Source organism: Coregonus clupeaformis, chromosome 28 (assembly GCF_020615455.1).
Source record: "Coregonus clupeaformis isolate EN_2021a chromosome 28, ASM2061545v1, whole genome shotgun sequence".
Taxonomy (NCBI): domain Eukaryota; kingdom Metazoa; phylum Chordata; class Actinopteri; order Salmoniformes; family Salmonidae; genus Coregonus; species Coregonus clupeaformis.
The window spans coordinates 23914904-23935647 of record NC_059219.1 but is presented as its reverse complement, the minus strand read 5'-3'; the positions used below and the strand labels follow the sequence as shown (position 1 = coordinate 23935647).

Sequence of the window (20744 nt, the reverse complement as noted above, 5' to 3'; positions counted from 1 at the left end):
TAGAACCCATCCCAAAGGGTTTAGACAGATGTATAATTAACACCATCCGAAAGGGTTTAGACAGATGTATAATTAACACCATCCTAAAGGGTTTAGACAGATGTATAATTTACACCATCCTAAAGGGTTTAGACAGATGTATAATTAACACCATCCTAAAGGGTTTAGACAGATGTATAATTAACACCATCCTAAAGGGTTTAGACAGATGTATACGTTATTAACACCATCCTAAAGGGTTTAGACAGATGTATAATTAACACCATCCTAAAGGGTTTAGACAGATGTATAATTAACACCATCTTAAAGGGTTTAGATGGATGTATACAGTATTAACACCATCCTAAAGGGTTTAGACAGATGTATACGGTATTAACACCATCCTAAAGGGTTTAGACAGATGTATAATTAACACCATCTTAAAGGGTTTAGACAGATGTATAATTAACACCATCCTAAAGGGTTTAGACAGATGTATACGGTATTAACACCCTCCTAAAGGGTTTAGACAGATGTATAATTAACACCATGCCAAAGGTTAGAAGCCCCAGTCATGCTCTTGAGTCATGGGTCTTTAGGTCTTCAGTTACTTACAGGTAAGTGCCGGAATTAACTAGCCTTTGATTCGCCAAAAGTGAGAACAGCTGCAAGTTTCAGAAATCAGTTACTCTGTGTGTTTTAGTTTGTGGATTACAGTTTGGTCAGTATTGTCTTCTATCTCCTGTTTTGTTTTAATGTATTGAACTGTTAGTTGTTTTGCCCAATGTCAGTTGGTTTGATTTGAATTTCTGAACAGAATGATGCATGTTGGAGAAACCAAAGCCACTCCGAAGTAAAGAAACTCCACTTTGAGTTTGATTCCTTTTTTCCCCTCATACCTTCCACATTGCTGCATCCTCAGCTATGCCATGCATCTTGTTCTAGTACAGTACCCTGTTCCCCCCTCCCCCTCCCCCAACCCATCCCCCCAATCCCAACCAATCACGTATGGTACATATTATTAACAGTACTTATGTTTGTATTTCTCATTATTTGTGCTTTGTTTTGTTTTTATACATATTAGGCAGTTAGCTGTGCAAACTGTCAGGGCCTCCATCAATCCCATACTGTTTATTTTAGAGGTGCCATGATGGTGTCAGTTTTTACGGTCTCTGTTTGGCACGCTGGGCAGTCACCTCAGCCCGCCGTCACTCATCAGTGTCAGACACACTGAATCACCAAGCCTTGTTACTGGACCTGACTCAGACATCTTCATAATGTCAGTGAATTATAGCTCACTAGACCTTCCTAAAGCTGTGGAACTGTCACCACAAACCATACACCTGATGGCGTATGTTAGATTGAGATTTCCAAGCTGTTCAAGCTTATCAAGTATTGTTTGCATTCAACATTGATTACACATTAATTCCACCGTGTGTGTGTGTAGTCTATGGTAAGCTTGCACAAATATTTATTGGGCATGACAACCACAGTCATTTTAAATTCTGTAATCATTTTACCATTGTTTTGTTTTATTTGACCATCAAGTGCTATTACTTTACAGTGAATCGATCTGCTCAATGATAGTGGTAGAAGTGTTAAAATTATATTGCCGTTAGTCCTAAATGGCATATTTTACATTGAAACAATGCCTAGCTCCTGCTATTTCTATATGTGAATAAGCAAAAACACAGTTATATATCAATAAAATCAAACCTGAAAAAGGCTTGTGGACATCATATTTTGCACTACATTCTTGCGTGTTGTGTTTTTTATACTGAGAGATGGGATTGATTGGTGTGTCTATGCAGTCTGCGCCACTACTGCTTGGGTTTTAGTTTTGTCATTTGAGATAATTTTGTGTCTTCCTCTTTGTCTGTTTATTTATTGTGTGTTTATCATCAAATGTTTTGGTTCCCTGTGTGATATAAATCACATCACTTCTTTTTAGTAAAGCCTTTTTAACCGCTGTACTGTGTTGTCCTGTAAAACATCTCATTAGATGTAAACAATGTTTTCACAAGGGCTACTAACTATTCCTGGGCTGCAACTGAATTCAGTTCTGAAAGGTTCCATCAACAAAGCTGCCTTTACTTTGAGAATGAGTTCAGCCCTTCATCTCTTGAAAGCCCACACTTTGCTGGGCCTTGCCTTTTTAGTAGTATCCTCTGCTGTCTTATAACCAGTAGCACAGTAACCAGTAGGCTTCACTAGACTATAACCAGTAGCACAGTAACCAGTAGGCTTCACTAGACTATAACCAGTAGCACAGTAACCAGTAGGCTTCACTAGACTATAACCAGTAGCACAGTAACCAGTAGGCTTCACTAGACTATAACCAGTAGCACAGTAACCAGTAGGCTTCACTAGACTATAACCAGTAGCACTGTAACCAGTAGGCTTCACTAGACTATAACCAGTAGCACAGTAACCAGTAGGCTTCACTAGACTATAACCAGTAGCACAGTAACCAGTAGGCTTCACTAGACTATAACCAGTAGCACAGTAACCAGTAGGCTTCACTAGACTATAACCAGTAGCACAGTAACCAGTAGGCTTCACTAGACTATATAAACAGAAGAATTGACTAGGCACAGATCAAATATAAATGCAACATTGTAGAGCTACTGTGGATGAATAAGGAATAGCTTCATCAACCCCCGAATCAACTGTTCCCTGACCACTCTTAGCAGAACATTTGATTTATTTTTAGCCCATTGTGTAGAATCAGCAAGGTGAACGTGTCTGTGAATCATTGTACAGACACAGCAGACTGTGCCTCTGGTACACTGGAATTGCCAAGTCCCCTGCCAGCAGCTGGCTACCTAGCTATATTTAGTTTACTGCAGCAGAGCAGTACACCGTCTCTGGCAGTGATTTTCCTTTCAGCCACACTATGATTTAGAACACTGGCTGCGTCTGAAATGCCACCCTATTCCCTATGTAGTGCACTACTTTTGACCAGGCACATAGATCTATATAGGGAATAGGGTGCCATTTCAGACGTGGCCACTGGGATTAGTCTGAGGGTAGAATATCTTCTTAAGTACCTTTAGATAGTTATGCAATACCAATACATTGAGTGGTTCTTATTCAGGTAGTGTTTCATTTCAACAAAGCCCGAATAAGTAGATTAGAGCTGTTTTTAGTGTTGCAATGTTTTATTTTAGTCATCCTAGCTTCCCAAATCTGCATGCGTGTTAATAAACTCACTTTAAATGACCTAGAAATGGCTCTAGCACTCACTTAAATCTCTAACTTGAAATTGTAGATTACTTTTCCTTTTAATCAGTATTGGCATATCACCATCACTGTTACTTACCTCTTATCTAACCTCTTTCTGTTCCCAATATGCCCTTGCAGTTCTTCTGAGCGCAGAGATGTTTTGACACCTCTTTCTAGCCTTAATACTTAGCTCTCTTCTTCTAATGCCATGTGTCTTGTCTTTATTCCATAGTGTTTATTGTGTCCCATGTTATCAGATCTTTAGATCTTTCAGCTCTTTGTCACCTCTGTTGACCTGTGTTTAGTTAACCTTTGTTCCATCCATTCTGTGGTTAATCGTCGTTCCCTCCTTCCTTCCTCCGCCTGCAGCCTCTCCCACCACCTCCCTGCCACCGCGGCCGTAGCATGTCCGTTTGCGTCCCCTACTTTTCCTCCACCCCTCCTGCTCTGTCCTGCCTTCCCAACCGGCCCTCCACCCCTCCTCCGGTGCTCTCCGCCCCACACTCCCCCTGCCGGGGGTCGGACGACGGCGACACGTTTGCGGGCCGGCTCTCCAAGGCCCTGGAGAGTGTCCTGCCCCTGCATTCCACCCCGCCTCGCCCACGGCAACAACGCCGAGCCAGCCTCCCGGCGCTGTTTGCCAGCCCTGTATGTTAGAGCATCTCTGGCCACAGAGTGGTGTGAACCAGGGTGTAGTCTGGTGGAGCTGGGACCGGAGCTCAGTAGGGCTATCCAGGGTATCTGAAACATGGAGAAGGAGAGACGAAGGACATAATAGTAGAGACACTTATAGAGAGACATAACAAATAGAGAACAGAAGATTTCGATTATTGTGTATTCAGATTAATCTTTAATCCACTTTCAGATACCTGTGAGTGAACCCTGCTGTTCTTAGCTTCGGCCCTCTCGCCAGGCGCCCTGTGCTCGCATTAAATACAGACTGTCTGGCACTTCCCTTCCCTCCTAGTGAGACTGGTCAGACTGCTGCTACAGTACACTTCCCTTCCCTCCTAGTGAGACTGGTCAGACTGCTGCTACAGTACACTTCCCTTCCCTCCTAGTGAGACTGGTCAGACTGCTGCTACAGTACACTTCCCCTTACCCTCCTAGTGAGACTGGTCAGACTGCTGCTACAGTACACTTCCCTTCCCTCCTAGTGAGACTGGTCAGACTGCTGCTACAGTACACTTCCCTTCCCTCCTAGTGAGACTGGTCAGACTGCTGCTCCAGTACACTTCCCTTCCCTCCTAGTGAGACTGGTCAGACTGCTGCTACAGTACACTTCCCTTCCCTCCTAGTGAGACTGGTCAGACTGCTGCTACAGTACACTTCCCTTCCCTCCTAGTGAGACTGGTCAGACTGCTGCTACAGTACACTTCCCTTCCCTCCTAGTGAGACTGGTCAGACTGCTGCTACAGTACACTTCCCTTCCCTCCTAGTGAGACTGGTCAGACTGCTGCTACAGTACACTTCCCTTCCCTCCTAGTGAGACTGGTCAGACTGCTGCTACAGTACACTTCCCTTCCCTCCCTAGTGAGACTGGTCAGACTGCTGCTACAGTACACTTCCCTTCCCCTCCTAGTGAGACTGGTCAGACTGCTGCTACAGTACACTTCCCTTCCCTCCTAGTGAGACTGGTCAGACTGCTGCTACAGTACACTTCCCTTCCCTCCTAGTGAGACTGGTCAGACTGCTGCTACAGTACACTTCCCTTCCCTCCTAGTGAGACTGGTCAGACTGCTGCTACAGTACACTTCCCTTCCCTCCTAGTGAGACTGGTCAGACTGCTGCTACAGTACACTTCCCTTCCCTCCTAGTGAGACTGGTCAGACTGCTGCTACAGTACACTTCCCTTCCCTCCTAGTGAGACTGGTCAGACTGCTGCTACAGTACACTTCCCTTCCCTCCTAGTGAGACTGGTCAGACTGCTGCTCCAGTACACTTCCCTTCCCTCCTAGTGAGACTGGTCAGACTGCTGCTACAGTACACTTCCCTTCCCTCCTAGTGAGACTGGTCAGACTGCTGCTACAGTACACTTCCCTTCCCTCCTAGTGAGACTGGTCAGACTGCTGCTACAGTACACTTCCCTTCCCTCCTAGTGAGACTGGTCAGACTGCTGCTCCAGTACACTTCCCTTCCCTCCTAGTGAGACTGGTCAGACTGCTGCTACAGTACACTTCCCTTCCCTCCTAGTGAGACTGGTCAGACTGCTGCTACAGTACACTTCCCTTCCCTCCTAGTGAGACTGGTCAGACTGCTGCTACAGTACACTTCCCTTCCCTCCTAGTGAGACTGGTCAGACTGCTGCTACAGTACACTTCCCTTCCCTCCTAGTGAGACTGGTCAGACTGCTGCTACAGTACACTTCCCTTCCCTCCTAGTGAGACTGGTCAGACTGCTGCTACAGTACACTTCCCTTCCCTCCTAGTGAGACTGGTCAGACTGCTGCTACAGTACACTTCCCTTCCCTCCTAGTGAGACTGGTCAGACTGCTGCTACAGTACACTTCCCTTCCCTCCTAGTGAGACTGGTCAGACTGCTGCTACAGTACACTTCCCTTCCCTCCTAGTGAGACTGGTCAGACTGCTGCTACAGTACACTTCCCTTCCCTCCTAGTGAGACTGGTCAGACTGCTGCTACAGTACACTTCCCTTCCCTCCTAGTGAGACTGGTCAGACTGCTGCTACAGTACACTTCCCTTCCCTCCTAGTGAGACTGGTCAGACTGCTGCTACAGTACACTTCCCTTCCCTCCTAGTGAGACTGGTCAGACTGCTGCTACAGTACACTTCCCTTTCCTCCTAGTGAGACTGGTCAGACTGCTGCTACAGTACACTTCCCTTACCCTCCTAGTGAGACTGGTCAGACTGCTGCTACAGTACACTTCCCTTCCCTCCTAGTGAGACTGGTCAGACTGCTGCTACAGTACACTTCCCTTCCCTCCTAGTGAGACTGGTCAGACTGCTGCTACAGTACACTTCCCTTCCCTCCTAGTGAGACTGGTCAGACTGCTGCTCCAGTACACTTCCCTTCCCTCCTAGTGAGACTGGTCAGACTGCTGCTACAGTACACTTCCCTTCCCTCCTAGTGAGACTGGTCAGACTGCTGCTACAGTACACTTCCCTTCCCTCCTAGTGAGACTGGTCAGACTGCTGCTACAGTACACTTCCCTTCCCTCCTAGTGAGACTGGTCAGACTGCTGCTACAGTACACTTCCCTTCCCTCCTAGTGAGACTGGTCAGACTGCTGCTACAGTACACTTCCCTTCCCTCCTAGTGAGACTGGTCAGACTGCTGCTACAGTACACTTCCCTTCCCTCCTAGTGAGACTGGTCAGACTGCTGCTACAGTACACTTCCCTTACCCTCCTAGTGAGACTGGTCAGACTGCTGCTACAGTACACTTCCCTTACCCTCCTAGTGAGACTGGTCAGACTGCTGCTACAGTACACTTCCCTTCCCTCCTAGTGAGACTGGTCAGACTGCTGCTCCAGTACACTTCCCCAATACGAACAACAACTCAAACGCCACAGTTTTGTTTGTCATCTCAGCCCATTTACTGGAGTCACAAGGCACAATATGAGATGTGGACTAAACTAGATTGAACTATTGAGTAGAGTATATTCCCTCTGATCTATGTACAGTCATCTGTTTTATCCAGTCATCTTCATTAAGCAGCAGGTACAATTGAATTAGCATGAACATCATTCGCTGTCAGCTTCAAAGGTTTAAACCCCCCAAAATACACGTCATGTAATATAATGTAATCACTTACATTATCATCATGCTAGATAGTTCTGAATATAAAGTGCAGTTTATAATTCATAATTTCATTAAATTAGACTATTATTTTATCAGACACAGTAGCAGCAGTCTGTTGACCTTAAAGGAAGCCATCTTTGCCACATCTGCATTTAATTCCATACCTAAAAGCTATTATTCTGTCTCTGTCTGTACCCTCATCTTTTGGTTGTTTCTATGCTAGGTTCTTGACTTTCTTTATCCGTTGCATGGATTAATGCATTAGCAGTGCTATATATTTCTGATCTCTCTTGTTCTCTTTTGATATACCTCTTCACCCTCTTTTCTCTTTCTATCTCTCTGAATACTACAGTATATAACGGTGCTTCTCTCCCTCATGAAAGATGATGCATCTATCTATAATCTTATGTCACTTCAGCCGCAGTCTGTGACTCACCAGTACAGCAGTGGAGGAGGAGTCTCGGCCCCAGCAGGCCTTCCGGACCCCACGCCGCCTCTCTTTTTCCCCTCTATCCTGGAGCGCCCCATCTCTTTCTCACCACCGCCTGCCTGCCCTCCCTCCAAGGCCTACAACGCCCAGCGTCGCAAGAGCACGTCCATCTTGGAGGCCCATACACGCCACTTCCAGCCTGCCTACCCCCGCTACGCCAGCAGCCTGCACCCCTACCACCCGGGGATGGAGGGGCTGGGCGTGGGTGGAGGAGGAGTGGATGGGCGACTGGGAGTGGATCCCTCGTCCCTCTTCATGGTGCCTGGCTACGGTGATCCGAGGCTGAGGTCAGTAGGGGAGCCCATGCAGCAGCACCTCCAAGGTCAGTCCCTCCAGGACCCTCTGTACGGGTACAAGGACGTGAGGGCGGAGCAGCAGGAGGAGGTGGTGGAGGCTGTGCGGAGGCTGAGTCTGAACCAGGCAGCGTTGCTGGATCACTTCGAGGCCATGGCCTATAGTGGCTACCCCATGACTGCTCACCAGATCAACCAGATCAGCTTCCACCAGCAGATGCAGGCCGCGGCAGCTGCCAGCCTGGCCGGGTACGACCCTCCACAGCCGGCCTACGCCCAGACCTACCACCCCCACATGCAGAGTCACATGCGCCTCACCCACAGCCCCATCCCTCAGCTGGCCCCCATGAGCGCCTCGGGCTCCCAGGCCTCAGGTACTACCGACGGGTACCTGCTGCAGCACTCCGCCTCCTTCCCCCAGTCCGCTCCCCCAGTCATGGAGCCCCCGCAAGGCAGCGTGTTCGAGTTCCACGTCCAAAACACGGCTGCTGCAGCGGCCGCCGCAGGGGCCGACTCTGGCGTGCTGGCCTCGAGACTGTACCGGGTTCGCCGTGGCTCCATGGACCTCAACCTGGAGGAGCAGGGGGGACCAGGAGGACAGTCAGGGGGGTCTGGGACCTACAGCCGCCTGCAGCCAGTCACTGAGGAACGCTACAGCTACGTCAGCCCTGAGATGCCTCTACCTCCTGGGAGCCTGCTACTGCACCAGGGCCAGAAGGACTGCAGCCCGGAACCCTCCAGTGACTCCATGGCCTCCTCTGACTGTGGAGAGTTCCACTCTCCTCCGCCCCAGTTAGGGGCCGCCTCGGCCGCCCAGTCCATCCCACACACCTTCTACGGGGCGGAGGCCGGGGGGAGGGACGCCACCGCAGAAGGCCAGGGAGTGGGCCACCCCCCCAGCCAGCAGACCTTTCTGTTTGTGCCTCCCTCCGAGGCCCCTGGGCGCCAGTCCTCTCACGTCAACATACTACACACCACCTGGGCCCGACAGACGAACTTCCAACCCGACCTTTCGTACCACGAGTCTGCTCTGGCAATGCAGGGAAACTCTGGGCTGGTACTTAGACCAACCACTCTGTTATTCTATAGCAACCCTCAGCCGTCTACCCTCCACACCAACCCTGTCTTTATCACTTACCTGATTCATTTTGTTTTGTGGTTGTGGTTTTAACCCTTTCCAGCCATGACTGCCCACACTCAAGGGTCCTTTTTAGGAGGTACTACTCTTCAGGAAACACTTAGAAACCTGCTGTTTAAATCCCCTAGTTCAGTTGATGGTCTGTTCTCTTATCAACTAAGGAATGATTTGTATTGGTCTCTTTTGAGTAAGTAAGATTATGTATGTTCATATATGTTATTATATGGAAAAATGTGTGTTTGTATTGGTATACGGTGAGGTATAACTGCATATTGTACGTACGAATCCAAAGTCGAATTGGGCCTTATTTAATATTCAAAAACACAAATTTGTCAAGACACTGCTGAATGGGAATGGGGTCATTCTTGTTGTGAGTAATAATCACAAACTTGTTGCCACATGACTTTGAGGATTTGTATGATCAAACACACAGAAACATACAACAATAAACAGGGGGTTTAGACCGGTTTAACTGTTCACCTGAAGCTTAGATTATTTACATCATAACAAGCCTCTCATCATAGGTTTCTTTAATTTTCCCACTCTATTTTCAAATTGTTGTTTTATTTCATTTTAACAGTTGCTTTTGTACAATAGCTCTGTCTAATTGGCTGGAAATGGTTAAAACGGTATTTCTATCATTTATTATCTGTTGTGACATTGCCAAGGACACCAATCCCAGTAACAGTTCTAGTGGAGGTGTTGCAGCACATCCTGGGCCTTTATAATCAGCTGGTGACCAATAGGAAGACTTTACACTCAGGGGTCAGAGTTCATCCATTAACCCTTAGAATGCTGACATTATCAGTCATCCCACAGCCTCATCTTTTCCTCTGAGCAGCGCTCTTTTTTTTCTCACTTTTTATTTGTTTATTTTGCTATTTTATTTATTGCCGTTTTATTTTCATCTTTACTTCTTAATGCTTTCTGCTCCTAAAGCCTCTTGTTTTCAATGGTAATGTCCTGAGAACAGGGGATGGCAAGGTAGGTGGTCAGCCTGGTGCAAGGATACTTGTGTGAGCTCACTCTAGGGAGTGGTTGAGCTGAGCTTGGAACAAGTATACTTGCCTGCAGCCTTCTAAGGGTACTACTTAATGTTGATTCAGAAGCTAAATGCAGTCCTTACATGGAATTTAAAGGGTTTCAATCAACCAGCAACAACAACAAAAAAATCAGGTTTTATTTTAGTTTTTTCTAAACATATTTAAAGGACACAACCTGCTTCTTCCATGTGCTCCGTTGAGCAATAACATTCACAAAGTAATGAATCACCTAGGCGCCCTACCACATGCATGAAGCCTACTCACTCCCCCCCAACTGACACAACACTGTATTTTGTTACTTGTTATAGTTACCTGTGAATGTGAGTTGTACATGTATACACAAGGAGTCTTGGAGATTCTCTGGAGAGTCAGAGAGGGGATGCCTTGTGTATGTATGTATGTACTGTACAGTACAGTGAGCCAAAGCTCAGGCTAGAATACAGTACTGTACTGTACAGTGAGCCAAAGCTCAGGCTAGAATACAGTACTGTACTGTACAGTGAGCCAAAGCTCAGGTTAGAATACTGTACTGTACAGTGAGCCAAAGCTCAGGTTAGAATACAGTACTGTACTGTACAGTGATCCAAAGCTCAGTTTAGAATACAGTACTGTACTGTACAGTGAGCCAAAGCTCAGGTTAGAATACAGTACTGTACTGTACAGTGAGCCAAAGCTCAGGCTAGAATACAGTACTGTACTGTACAGTGAGCCAAAGCTCAGGCTAGAATACAGTACTGTACTGTACAGTGAGCCAAAGCTCAGGTTAGAATACAGTACTGTACTGTACAGTGAGCCAAAGCTCAGGCTAGAATACAGTACTGTACTGTACAGTGAGCCAAAGCTCAGGCTAGAATACAGTACTGTACTGTATGTCGGAAAGTCACAAATAGATCCTAATTCACCTTTTGTTTTCTCTCCTGTGTCCTCCATATCTCGCTCTCCCTCCATATTGTCTCTCCATCTCTTCACCTATTCTATCCTATTGAAGCAGGTGCAGCAGATCCCGACCCCCCAGCCCAACACTGGACACCCTCTGGCCCCCAACTCCCAGCCAGCCCCCATTGCCCCCCAACAGGTAAGGCCCCATTTCTCCTCAGGCTCCTATGAGGGCGTCCCAGTCCCTTACCAAAGGGGAACATTGAGACATTGCCAGCCACTTGCCAGTGTGGACAAGGGCCAACTTATCCTCCCTCTCCTGTGGTGTTTAGAGTACAGATGCATCGACATAGCAACCAAAATGGCAGCCAGACAGTGTTTTTGTTTTGATTGGTCTGTCTGTTTTTAATCTTGGTTGAAGTACAGTATTCTCTCCTGTGTGGTGTGGGAAGCTGTGGTGCCTCTCTCTCTTACACTGTGTTGTCTGTTGTCTCTTTTAGCATGGAGGTTACTACGTCACAGCGCTCCCTCCGCAGGTAGACAAACAACACATTCAACATGAAAATGAGCACCTCTCTCTCTCTAACACACACACACTCGCACGCGCACACACACACACACGCTCTATCTGCTTTATCTCTTGGAACATTGAAATAAGCACCTCTCTCTCTAACACACGCTCACACACACACACACACTCACACGCTTCATCTCTTGGATCTCTTGGCTTTGCCCTTCTCTCTCATGAACAAACAGAACTGTAACTGAAATGGCTTTGATGTATATTTGCCAATAGCAGGGGTGAAAGTACATGTAATGTCTTCCCGGTACGGGGACCTCCTATGTGGGCAGTTGCTTGTTTTTTTAAGGGCCTAATCATAGAATTACATATAGGATCCCTATTAATTTAATAGGATCTCTATGGGCCTAATAGTATTGATTTGTCTTTTAACTAAATGTATTAGCTTACCTTTTTAATGTGGCATAAACACAACCAGTCAGGATGTTTTCATCTGATTGTCAAACAGTTACTTGAAAAGGCTCATGTAGCCTCATTTACATATTTTCTGCTTATGATTTACCGACATTTGGTAGGCTATTTGTTAGTCAGCTTGTCTATAATTAGATACATGCAGCTTCTCTTCTGTCATTACTTGATGCTCGTCTAAAATACAAAAAAAAAAAGCCTTGCTCACCAGAGTAATGCAATAAATCGATAGAATGATCAATGCATCATCAACAATCTACAGTAGTTACATTTACATTTTACATAGTTGACATCGGTAAAGTTGTATCTTTCATTTCTGCTTCTCTCACGCAGCGAGGACGTTTAGGGACCAGGGAGATTTCCAAATTACATCAGTTTGACCGGTTTTAAAGAAATGTAAAAGCTGCGAAAAAGATCCAACATGTTTCTGATAGTATTTCAGTTAATCTTGGATATATATTTTATGTGGTTGAAAATGAAATACTATCAGCTTTTATGGCGCTGAAAGAAATTGCACATTTTGGCTACACAACAGGTCCCTAAGCGTGCCTTCTCATTCTCTCAAGATGCTGAAAGAAAGAAATCATTTTTCTTCACTCCTCTTCCCGAGACAAAATTAACATTTGGTCTGAAATTTTACTGCGAGGAACATTTTAATTGTACATTATGTCCATACTTTAGTTACTATTCTAACTATTAGGCTATTCCACTCTAAAATAATTCCGGCATCCATACGGTGCCGTTTGATAAAAGCAAAGAGACTTCACTTATAAAACACCAAAAAGTTTTACGAGTGACATTCGGTGATTGTCGTCATTCAGCCTACAAAGTCTTGTAACCTGAATTGATGCTTACACTAATATCCGCGACGCGTCATGGTCTCGGCCGCACATCTCTGCCTTGGCAAAATGTTGAACCACTCCGCGTTTTGGAGTCTATTCGCTCATTTTTCATACGACCGACATGCAGTAATGATAAATAATGTGCTAGCCTACAGTTGTCTTGGAATCTATTGTGATAGGCTCACGTTTTACCGGTACAGCGTACCCCCACTTTCTTTTGCCGGTACTCTGTACTGGAACATTCCGGCTAACCTTCACCCTGGCCTATAGAATATGTTAATAAGATGAGCCATAGGTGTTAACCCTGTGCAGTATGTGTGTCATCCCTTTTCATCAAGTCACAAGGTAAGTTGGCCGAATGCCAGAGAAATGTTTTTGCATTCGATGCGAACGTTTACCCCCAAGGCAAACTGTAGCATAAAATTGTAGCATAACTAGATTTGATTGATTGGGTTCAACTGTATAATTACTGTAAGATAAAGGGGGAGTATTTTTTGCTATGAAGATCTACAGATGTGTCAGGAATGCAATATGGTCTTAGAGACAGTTCAGTCAAAGTTTGCAGACATTTTTTTAAAAGAATTATTGTGCTTATCTTTTCCATTCGTGGGATTGAGGCTGGTGTGGGGCATAGACCCATCTCAACATTAGACTTTAGAGGTCAAAAACATCTGACAAACTGTAGTGAACTGTCCCTTTAACCTTGCTGTGTACTCCTAGTCATGAGTTGACTGACTGTGTGTCTCTCTGTCTCTGTCTCTCTCTCTCTGTCTCTCTGTCTCTGTCTCTCTCTCTCTCTCTCTCCTCCAGGCCTCTCTCCCCCCCACCTCCCAGCCCATGGTCTCTCTGCCCCAGCAGCAGGCGGGCAGCACCATGGTACAGAGCCCCTCTCAGACCCAGCTACCCCCTGGACCCCAGGCCACACAGGTAAGGGACCAACACAGGCTGTATACAGGCTGTATACACACAGTTCGCACACACTGTACACACGCGCGCACACACACAGAGTGCACATGCTAACACTGGCCCTTAACCACATGCTATGCACACACATATCACACACACACACACCTTAATAAAGTTAGAGTGAGGGCCCCCAAAACCAAACAGGTAACAGATTAATGCATTCATATTCTGTCAGATACTGTATGCATTCATACAGACACATTTTACACAAGCCCGCATATAGCACAGCCCCCTGAGCCAGTGTGTTAACCTAAACCCATGGATGGGTCAACTGAAGGCCTGCCAGCCAAGTCAGTAACACAAACCCAAGCCTCCATCAATTATACAGCAATCGATGGAAAACCTTCAGGGGCCATTGGTTACATGATTAGGAGTTTAGTTTTCTCAGTCATAGGCATATGAAAATAGATATTAGTTATAGTGATGTTTTACTGCGTTAGGGGTACAAACATGAACTTCCATCGCCTTCAAAGTTCAACAACTTTGCCAAAATAAACCAAACACTCACAAAAGCCAATGTCAAAATAAAGGACTACAAAGTCTTTGACTAACTCATGTCCATTGTGGTAAGTACTGCTGCACAACCATCTATTTTAAATAATACTTATATTCTCTTTCTATGGAGTATCATCTGTTTCCGTTTCTTGTTAACACTTTTTAACATTCACATTTCTTACTTCAGTTTTCCATCCTTGCTTTCTTTCTGTTTTTATTCCATTCCATTGACTTGCTCACTCTTTCATCCACTCACAACACTTCCATGACATGCTGCTTGATCCTGCCTGCCTGCCCTGGCCTACCTGCCTGCCCTGGCCTACCTACCTGCCTGCCTCCCCTGGCCTGCCTCCCCTGGCCTGCCTCCCCTGGCCTGCCTCCCCTGGCCTGCCTCCCCTGGCCTGCCTCCCCTGGCCTGCCTCCCTGGCCTGCCTCCCCTGGCCTGCCTCCCCTGGCCTGCCTCCCCTGGCCTGCCTCCCCTGGCCTGCCTCCCCTGGCCTGCCTGCCTGCCTGGTCTGCCTGCCTGTCTGCCTGGTCTGTCTGTATGCATGGTTGGTGGTCTTCAGCTGTGTGCTAGTGAGCTGGGCACCTCTTTTATGTCCCCTTCGCCCAGCGTAGAACACCTTTACTATCTCTATCAGGCACACCAACTAGCTCTGGTCCAGGTACACTCACTGTACTGTTATTATAGCTAGCTCTGGTCCAGGTACACTCACTGGACTGTTATTATAGCTAGCTCTGGTCCAGTTACACTCACTGGACTGTTATTATAGCTAGCTCTGGTCCAGGTACTCTCACTGTACTGTTATTATAGCTAGCTCTGGTCCAGGTACACTCACTGGACTGTTATTATAGCTAGCTCTGGTCCAGGTACACTCACTGTACTGTTATTATAGCTAGCTCTGGTCCAGGTACACTCACTGTACTGTTATTATAGCTAGCTCTGGTCCAGGTACACTCACTGTACTGTTATTATAGCTAGCTCTGGTCCAGGTACACTCACTGTACTGTTATTATAGCTAGCTCTGGTCCAGGTCCACTCACTGTACTGTTATTATAGCTAGCTCTGGTCCAGGTCCACTCACTGTACTGTTATTATAGCTAGCTCTGGTCCAGGTACACTCACTGTACTGTTATTATAGCTAGCTCTGGTCCAGGTACACTCACTGTGCTGTTATTATCGCTAGCTCTGGTCCAGGTACACTCACTGTACTGTTATTATAGCTAGCTCTGGTCCAGGTACACTCACTGTACTGTTATTATAGCTAGCTCTGGTCCAGGTACACTCACTGTACTGTTATTATAGCTAGCTCTGGTCCAGGTACACTCACTGTGCTGTTATTATCGCTAGCTCTGGTCCAGGTACACTCACTGGGCTGTTATTATAGCTAGCTCTGGTCCAGGTCCACTCACTGTGCTGTTATTATAGCTAGCTCTGGTCCAGGTCCACTCACTGTGCTGTTATTATAGCTAGCTCTGGTCCAGGTACACTCACTGTACTGTGTTATAGCTCTGGTCCAGGTACACTCACTGTACTGTTATTATAGCTAGCTCTGGTCCAGGTACACTCACTGTGCTGTTATTATAGCTAGCTCTGGTCCAGGTACACTCACTGGACTGTTATTATAGCTAGCTCTGGTCCAGGTCCACTCACTGTGCTGTTATTATAGCTAGCTCTGGTCCAGGTCCACTCACTGTGCTGTTATTATAGCTAGCTCTGGTCCAGGTCCACTCACTGTGCTGTTATTATAGCTAGCTCTGGTCCAGGTACACTCACTGTGCTGTTATTATAGCTAGCTCTGGTCCAGGTCCACTCACTGTGCTGTTATTATAGCTAGCTCTGGTCCAGGTACTCTCACTGTACTATTATAGCTAGCTCTGGTCCAGGTACACTCACTGTGCTGTTATTATAGCTAGCTCTGGTCCAGGTCCACTCACTGGACTGTGTTATAGCGCTGGTCCCCACTAGGGTGGTAGAATGTGTTTGTGTGTGCGACTGTACGTGTGTCCATTTCCAGTAGTATCAGCTGTCCTCACTTAGTACCTCTTGTGTTGTTGTTGTTTGGACCCCATTAGAAAAGTATGTGTCCTTCAGTGTCCTCTGTGTGTGTGTTTGTCGATAAATGTGAATTGAGGTCTCATGGACGACAATGGCTGTTCCATTAGAGTCCATGTTAGTGACCAACAGTATGGCGTCTCGTGTCACAGCAGGCGTGTTGTGCCACTGTGTGGAGAGAGCCTCATAAGGTGTCCTGTCCACACCTTAGCACTGCTTTGTTCTCACAGTGCAGTTTAAATGTTGGTTTGTTGACTTTTTTATTTTTTCTGTGTCGTGCCATTTGTGAAACACATCGTGTTTGGTCGCATGTTGTTGTGGTGCGTGCCTTGGTTTTGACTTTGTTTGTTTAGTAGTGTATGCACAGTCTTCAATTCTGTCACGCCCACCATACATACTCTTATCCCCTTGAGTTTTGTTCCTTTAGTCACCCTTTAGTCAACCACCAACATAATATCCATCCCATAGAAGTAGACTTACTATTTCTATGATCCATAATCCGCCCACTCGAACCTAGTTCCCATGACACTTCGTTACCCCAGCCAGTCCTAACCTGACCTGACCCGCCCCTTGCTCTCCTCCTCCCGCCCCCAGCCCTGCAGTATGGCACCACCTCCTACTCCTCCCTCCTCAGTGGGGCTTGTCTCTGTGGCACAGATGGCCTTCAATCAGCCCTCGGTCCCGGTTACTGCAGCTGCAGCCCAAGGGGCGGTCTCACCCCTGCAGCTGACCCCTGGGGGAGTCCTGGTGCCCCCACAGACCCCCCTAGCGGCTGCAGCCTTGCCTCTGCCTCCTGGGGCTCATCCTCTACCTGGTTCTATATCTGCACCCACTCTGGTGACTCAACCCCCGCCGGCGCCGCCTGCCTCCCCTCTGCCGCCCCAAATGATGCCTACTCAGCCGCTGGTCGTTGTTGTACCCATCATCAGCGTAGCCAGCGCCTCCCCAGAGCCGCCAGGAGATGCCCAGCCCCAGGTACCTGTGGTCAGCCAAACCCCCTTCGTCATGTCCCCCCTGCCTGGTCGTATAGATGGATGGATGATGGAGAGTAGTTCTTTGACCATAGCTGGTTTGCCGTGTTTCGTTGATGTATGTTTTGGTATTTAAATTAGTCCTGAGTTGGTTGTGTGAAGTTGTGGATGTGTATAGTCATATATTTTATGGTTACAAGTAGCTAGATGTGGATGAAACATTCTGGACATGGGCCGACTCATATTTCTACTCTCACATGCTTTTTAACGGTTTCTTTAGACCAAGTCTCATATTCTGCCTCTCGTTTAACCTCAATACCTTCTGAAACCCTTCATCTCCGAAGACCACAGTACTTTTGCACTGTCTTTATTGTAAGAAGTTTCACACGGTTCTCTGACCCTTTGTTCTCCCGTGTGTTCCAGCCCTCTCAGACTGCTCCTCAACCTTCGTCATTGGAACAGTCACAGTTACAACCACCACCAGTGCCCTCATCCATGGAGAGGTAAGATACATGTTTAATACATGTTTAACTGATGGTAAAGATATACAAATCGAGATTTATAAGAGATGGGAAAGATATACCGGTACCGGAGTGCCAAGTCTAGGTCCAAAAGACTTCTTAACAGCTTCTACCCCCAAGCCATAAGACTCCTGAACAGCTAATCATGGCTACCCAGACTATTTGCATTGTCCCCCCTCCCTCCCCCTCTTTTACGCTGCTGCTACTCTCTGTTTATTATCTATGCATAGTCACTTTAATAACTCTACCCACATGTACATATTACCTCAATTACCTTGACTAACCGGTGCCCCCGCACATTGTCTCTGTACTGGTACCCCCTGTATATAGCCATTTGTTATTTTATTTTTTCTGCTGCTCTTTAATTATTTGTTATTTTTTACTTATCCATTTTTTACTGAATACTTATTTTTCTTAAAACTGCATTGTTGGTTAAGGGCTTGTAAGTAAGCATTTCACTGTAAGACCTGTTGTATTTGGCACATTTGATTTGATTTATTATATTAAGTGGAGAATGTAAAAATAATGAATTCCAAATCAATTAAGTTTCAAAGATTAAATGTTTTTACAATTCCAATTCAAAAAGTCGGGAGGGGGAGAGGGAGAGAACCACAACACAATTAGACCCAACCAAATCATGACAAAAGACAATTACTTCACACATTGGAAATAATTAACAAAAAAACAGCGCAAACTAGAATGCTATTTGGCCCTAAACAGAGAGTACACAGTGGCAGAATACCTGACCACTGTGACTGACCCAAACTTAAGGAAAGCTTTCACTATGTACAGACTCAGTGAGCCTTGCTATTGAGAAAGGCCGATTTGATGATTAGAGTCATGGTTTTGGTTCTGCCTTTGGTCTGTCTCATTTGGTTTTATTAGAGGCTTGGTGCCTCGCTCTCATTCTTCAGATTATGTGTGTGTGTCTCCCTCAGCGGTCACTCCGACGTGGCGTCCGGTCTGAGCGACGGAAATGATGGAGGCAGACAGGAGGGGCGCTCGATCAAGCGACACCAGCGGCGCTCCGTACGGAGTCGCTCTCGCACCGACAAGATTGGCAAAGCAAAGTTGAATGTACTAAATGTAAGAGTCAGCCCAGGGGAAATGACCAAACCAATATATACTACATGAAACACCATTTTTCATTAGTGTGTTTAGCACCTGGAATAAGCATGTTATTTTTTTATATATCATAGCTTTGATTTACATAACCTTTCAATTGCCCTAGCCGTTGCATGGTGCTCAGTGCTCTTGTCTCCAACCAGCTGAGATAGTTTTTCATTCAGTTCAATAAGTTTTATTTTCTTGGAAGGTGTTCTCCAATAGGAGCATACAGCATCTGATTAATGTCTGTCTCTGGTGTGTAACTCCCTGTACTGATACCTACCTACTTGAGTTACCTCGCACAGCATCATTTAGGCCCTACTGATTAGACAGACAGACACAGAGCCATTCAAACAGGCCGTGTGATTTCTGTCGATAAATCTGAAGAGCTGCTCTCTTTCATCCTTTCATCTCATCCCCCTCTTATTCTCACCTCTGTTCCTTCCTTTCTTTGTTCCAGATATCCAACATGGGCGACAGGGTAGCTGAGTGCCAGTTGGAAACGCACAACAGAAAGATGGTGACTTTTAAGTTCGATCTGGACGGAGATAACCCAGAGGAAATAGCACAGATTATGGTAACTACAGAAAAGATTACGAGCACACTCCCTCCCTCCTCTATTCTCTCTCTCTCTCTCTCTCTCTCCTCTCTCTCTCTCTCTCTCTCTCTCTCTCTGTCTCTCTCTCTCTCTCTGTCTCTCTCTCCCCCCTCTATCTCTCTCTCATTATTGAGCCATCTCCCCCATCTGATTGCAGTAGCCCAGAATCCCAACAGTGTTGTGATGTTCCCTGATGATATTTGTCCCAGGCATGTAGCTACTTGTCAAAATGTCATAGAGAATAATGAAAGGCCTTATTTCATCAGACTTTCCAGGTGTTTTTACTTTGATTCATCCATTTTAGAAATGATGAATCAATCCAACCATCAGTGATTTACTCTACTGTTGCAATCTTTTTGAGAGGCAAGCATTGTGATGCTGAGGAGAATGAGGACTGCGATTGAGAGGGCTGTTATGGGTAACTGAGTTATTTTCTGGTGTGTGACTACAGGTCACGAGTGTGTTTATACTGGAGAGTGAGAGGGAGTCGTTCATCGAGCAGGTCCGTGAGGTCATCGAGATGGCTGACGAGAAGGGTCTGGAGAAAGATGGAAACATCCAGGTAGAGGGCCGTCTCCATTCATTTTTCCTCATGTTGTTGCTGCGAAGGACCATCATTCTTAAGCCAATGTACCTGTTAAAGAAAGGTTCAATAACTTCATCATGGATCGTTGAAATTGGTCGTTTTACTGTATTAGACTCTGACTCCATCTTGTGTCACAGATTGTTTCCCAGATAGTTAGTGACCTCCAGCAGCAACAGATCCCTGCTATATCTGAACCGTTGCCAGGTAAAACAACCAACAAAATGTCCACACAGGGAATTGGTACCCTACCAAAAAAATGACATGTTTTGCATGAGATTTTTCCATCTGCAGGCCAATTTGTTGTACCATGAATCGTATAACCACACAAGAACTTTACCTCACTGAGAAACATAAACGTAATGAATTCAATAGAGGCGCCCATTTTGTATTAACCCTATGTGTGACCCTACCATCTCAGCATCTCTCTTTTCTCTCTCGCTTTCTCCAGGTATCCCTTCCAGTGCAGCCCAGGTGGTCCACTCTGCAGGCAGGAGGTTTATAGTCAGCCCCGTGCCTGAGGCCAGACTCAGGGATCAGTTCTTTGCTGAGGCTGCTGGCTCTGCACTACTGAGACAAGATTCACAGTCCTCTAACAGTGAGTTTAGCGTGCTCACACACACGCACAGTGGCAGCCTACCAATAAATTATCTTATTAGTCCACAAGATAATGCATTCAGCCATGTTGATGTTTCTGAAAACCGGGATCATCTGACTGATGTAAAATGTTGTGGTATTGTAAAGTTAATATTAAAAACATCACATGTTTACGAATGTCTCGTTGCTATATAATAGTTGTTTCGTTACAGTGTCC

At 46.1% G+C, this 20744-nt stretch overlaps 1 protein-coding gene across 1 annotated transcript in view; it reads left to right on the top strand.

Annotated features, from left to right (window-relative positions):
• Positions 1 to 20744, top strand: part of LOC121584336 (serine/threonine-protein kinase WNK1-like) — a 170834-nt gene that overhangs the window by 112854 nt on the left and 37236 nt on the right. Inside the window, 11 exon segments of the mRNA XM_045208809.1 lie at positions 7382 to 8803; positions 10916 to 11002; positions 11304 to 11339; positions 13444 to 13560; positions 16745 to 17125; positions 17545 to 17624; positions 18581 to 18728; positions 19210 to 19326; positions 19799 to 19909; positions 20071 to 20137; positions 20382 to 20528. Coding sequence (XP_045064744.1) covers positions 7382 to 8803; positions 10916 to 11002; positions 11304 to 11339; positions 13444 to 13560; positions 16745 to 17125; positions 17545 to 17624; positions 18581 to 18728; positions 19210 to 19326; positions 19799 to 19909; positions 20071 to 20137; positions 20382 to 20528 — 2713 coding nt within the window.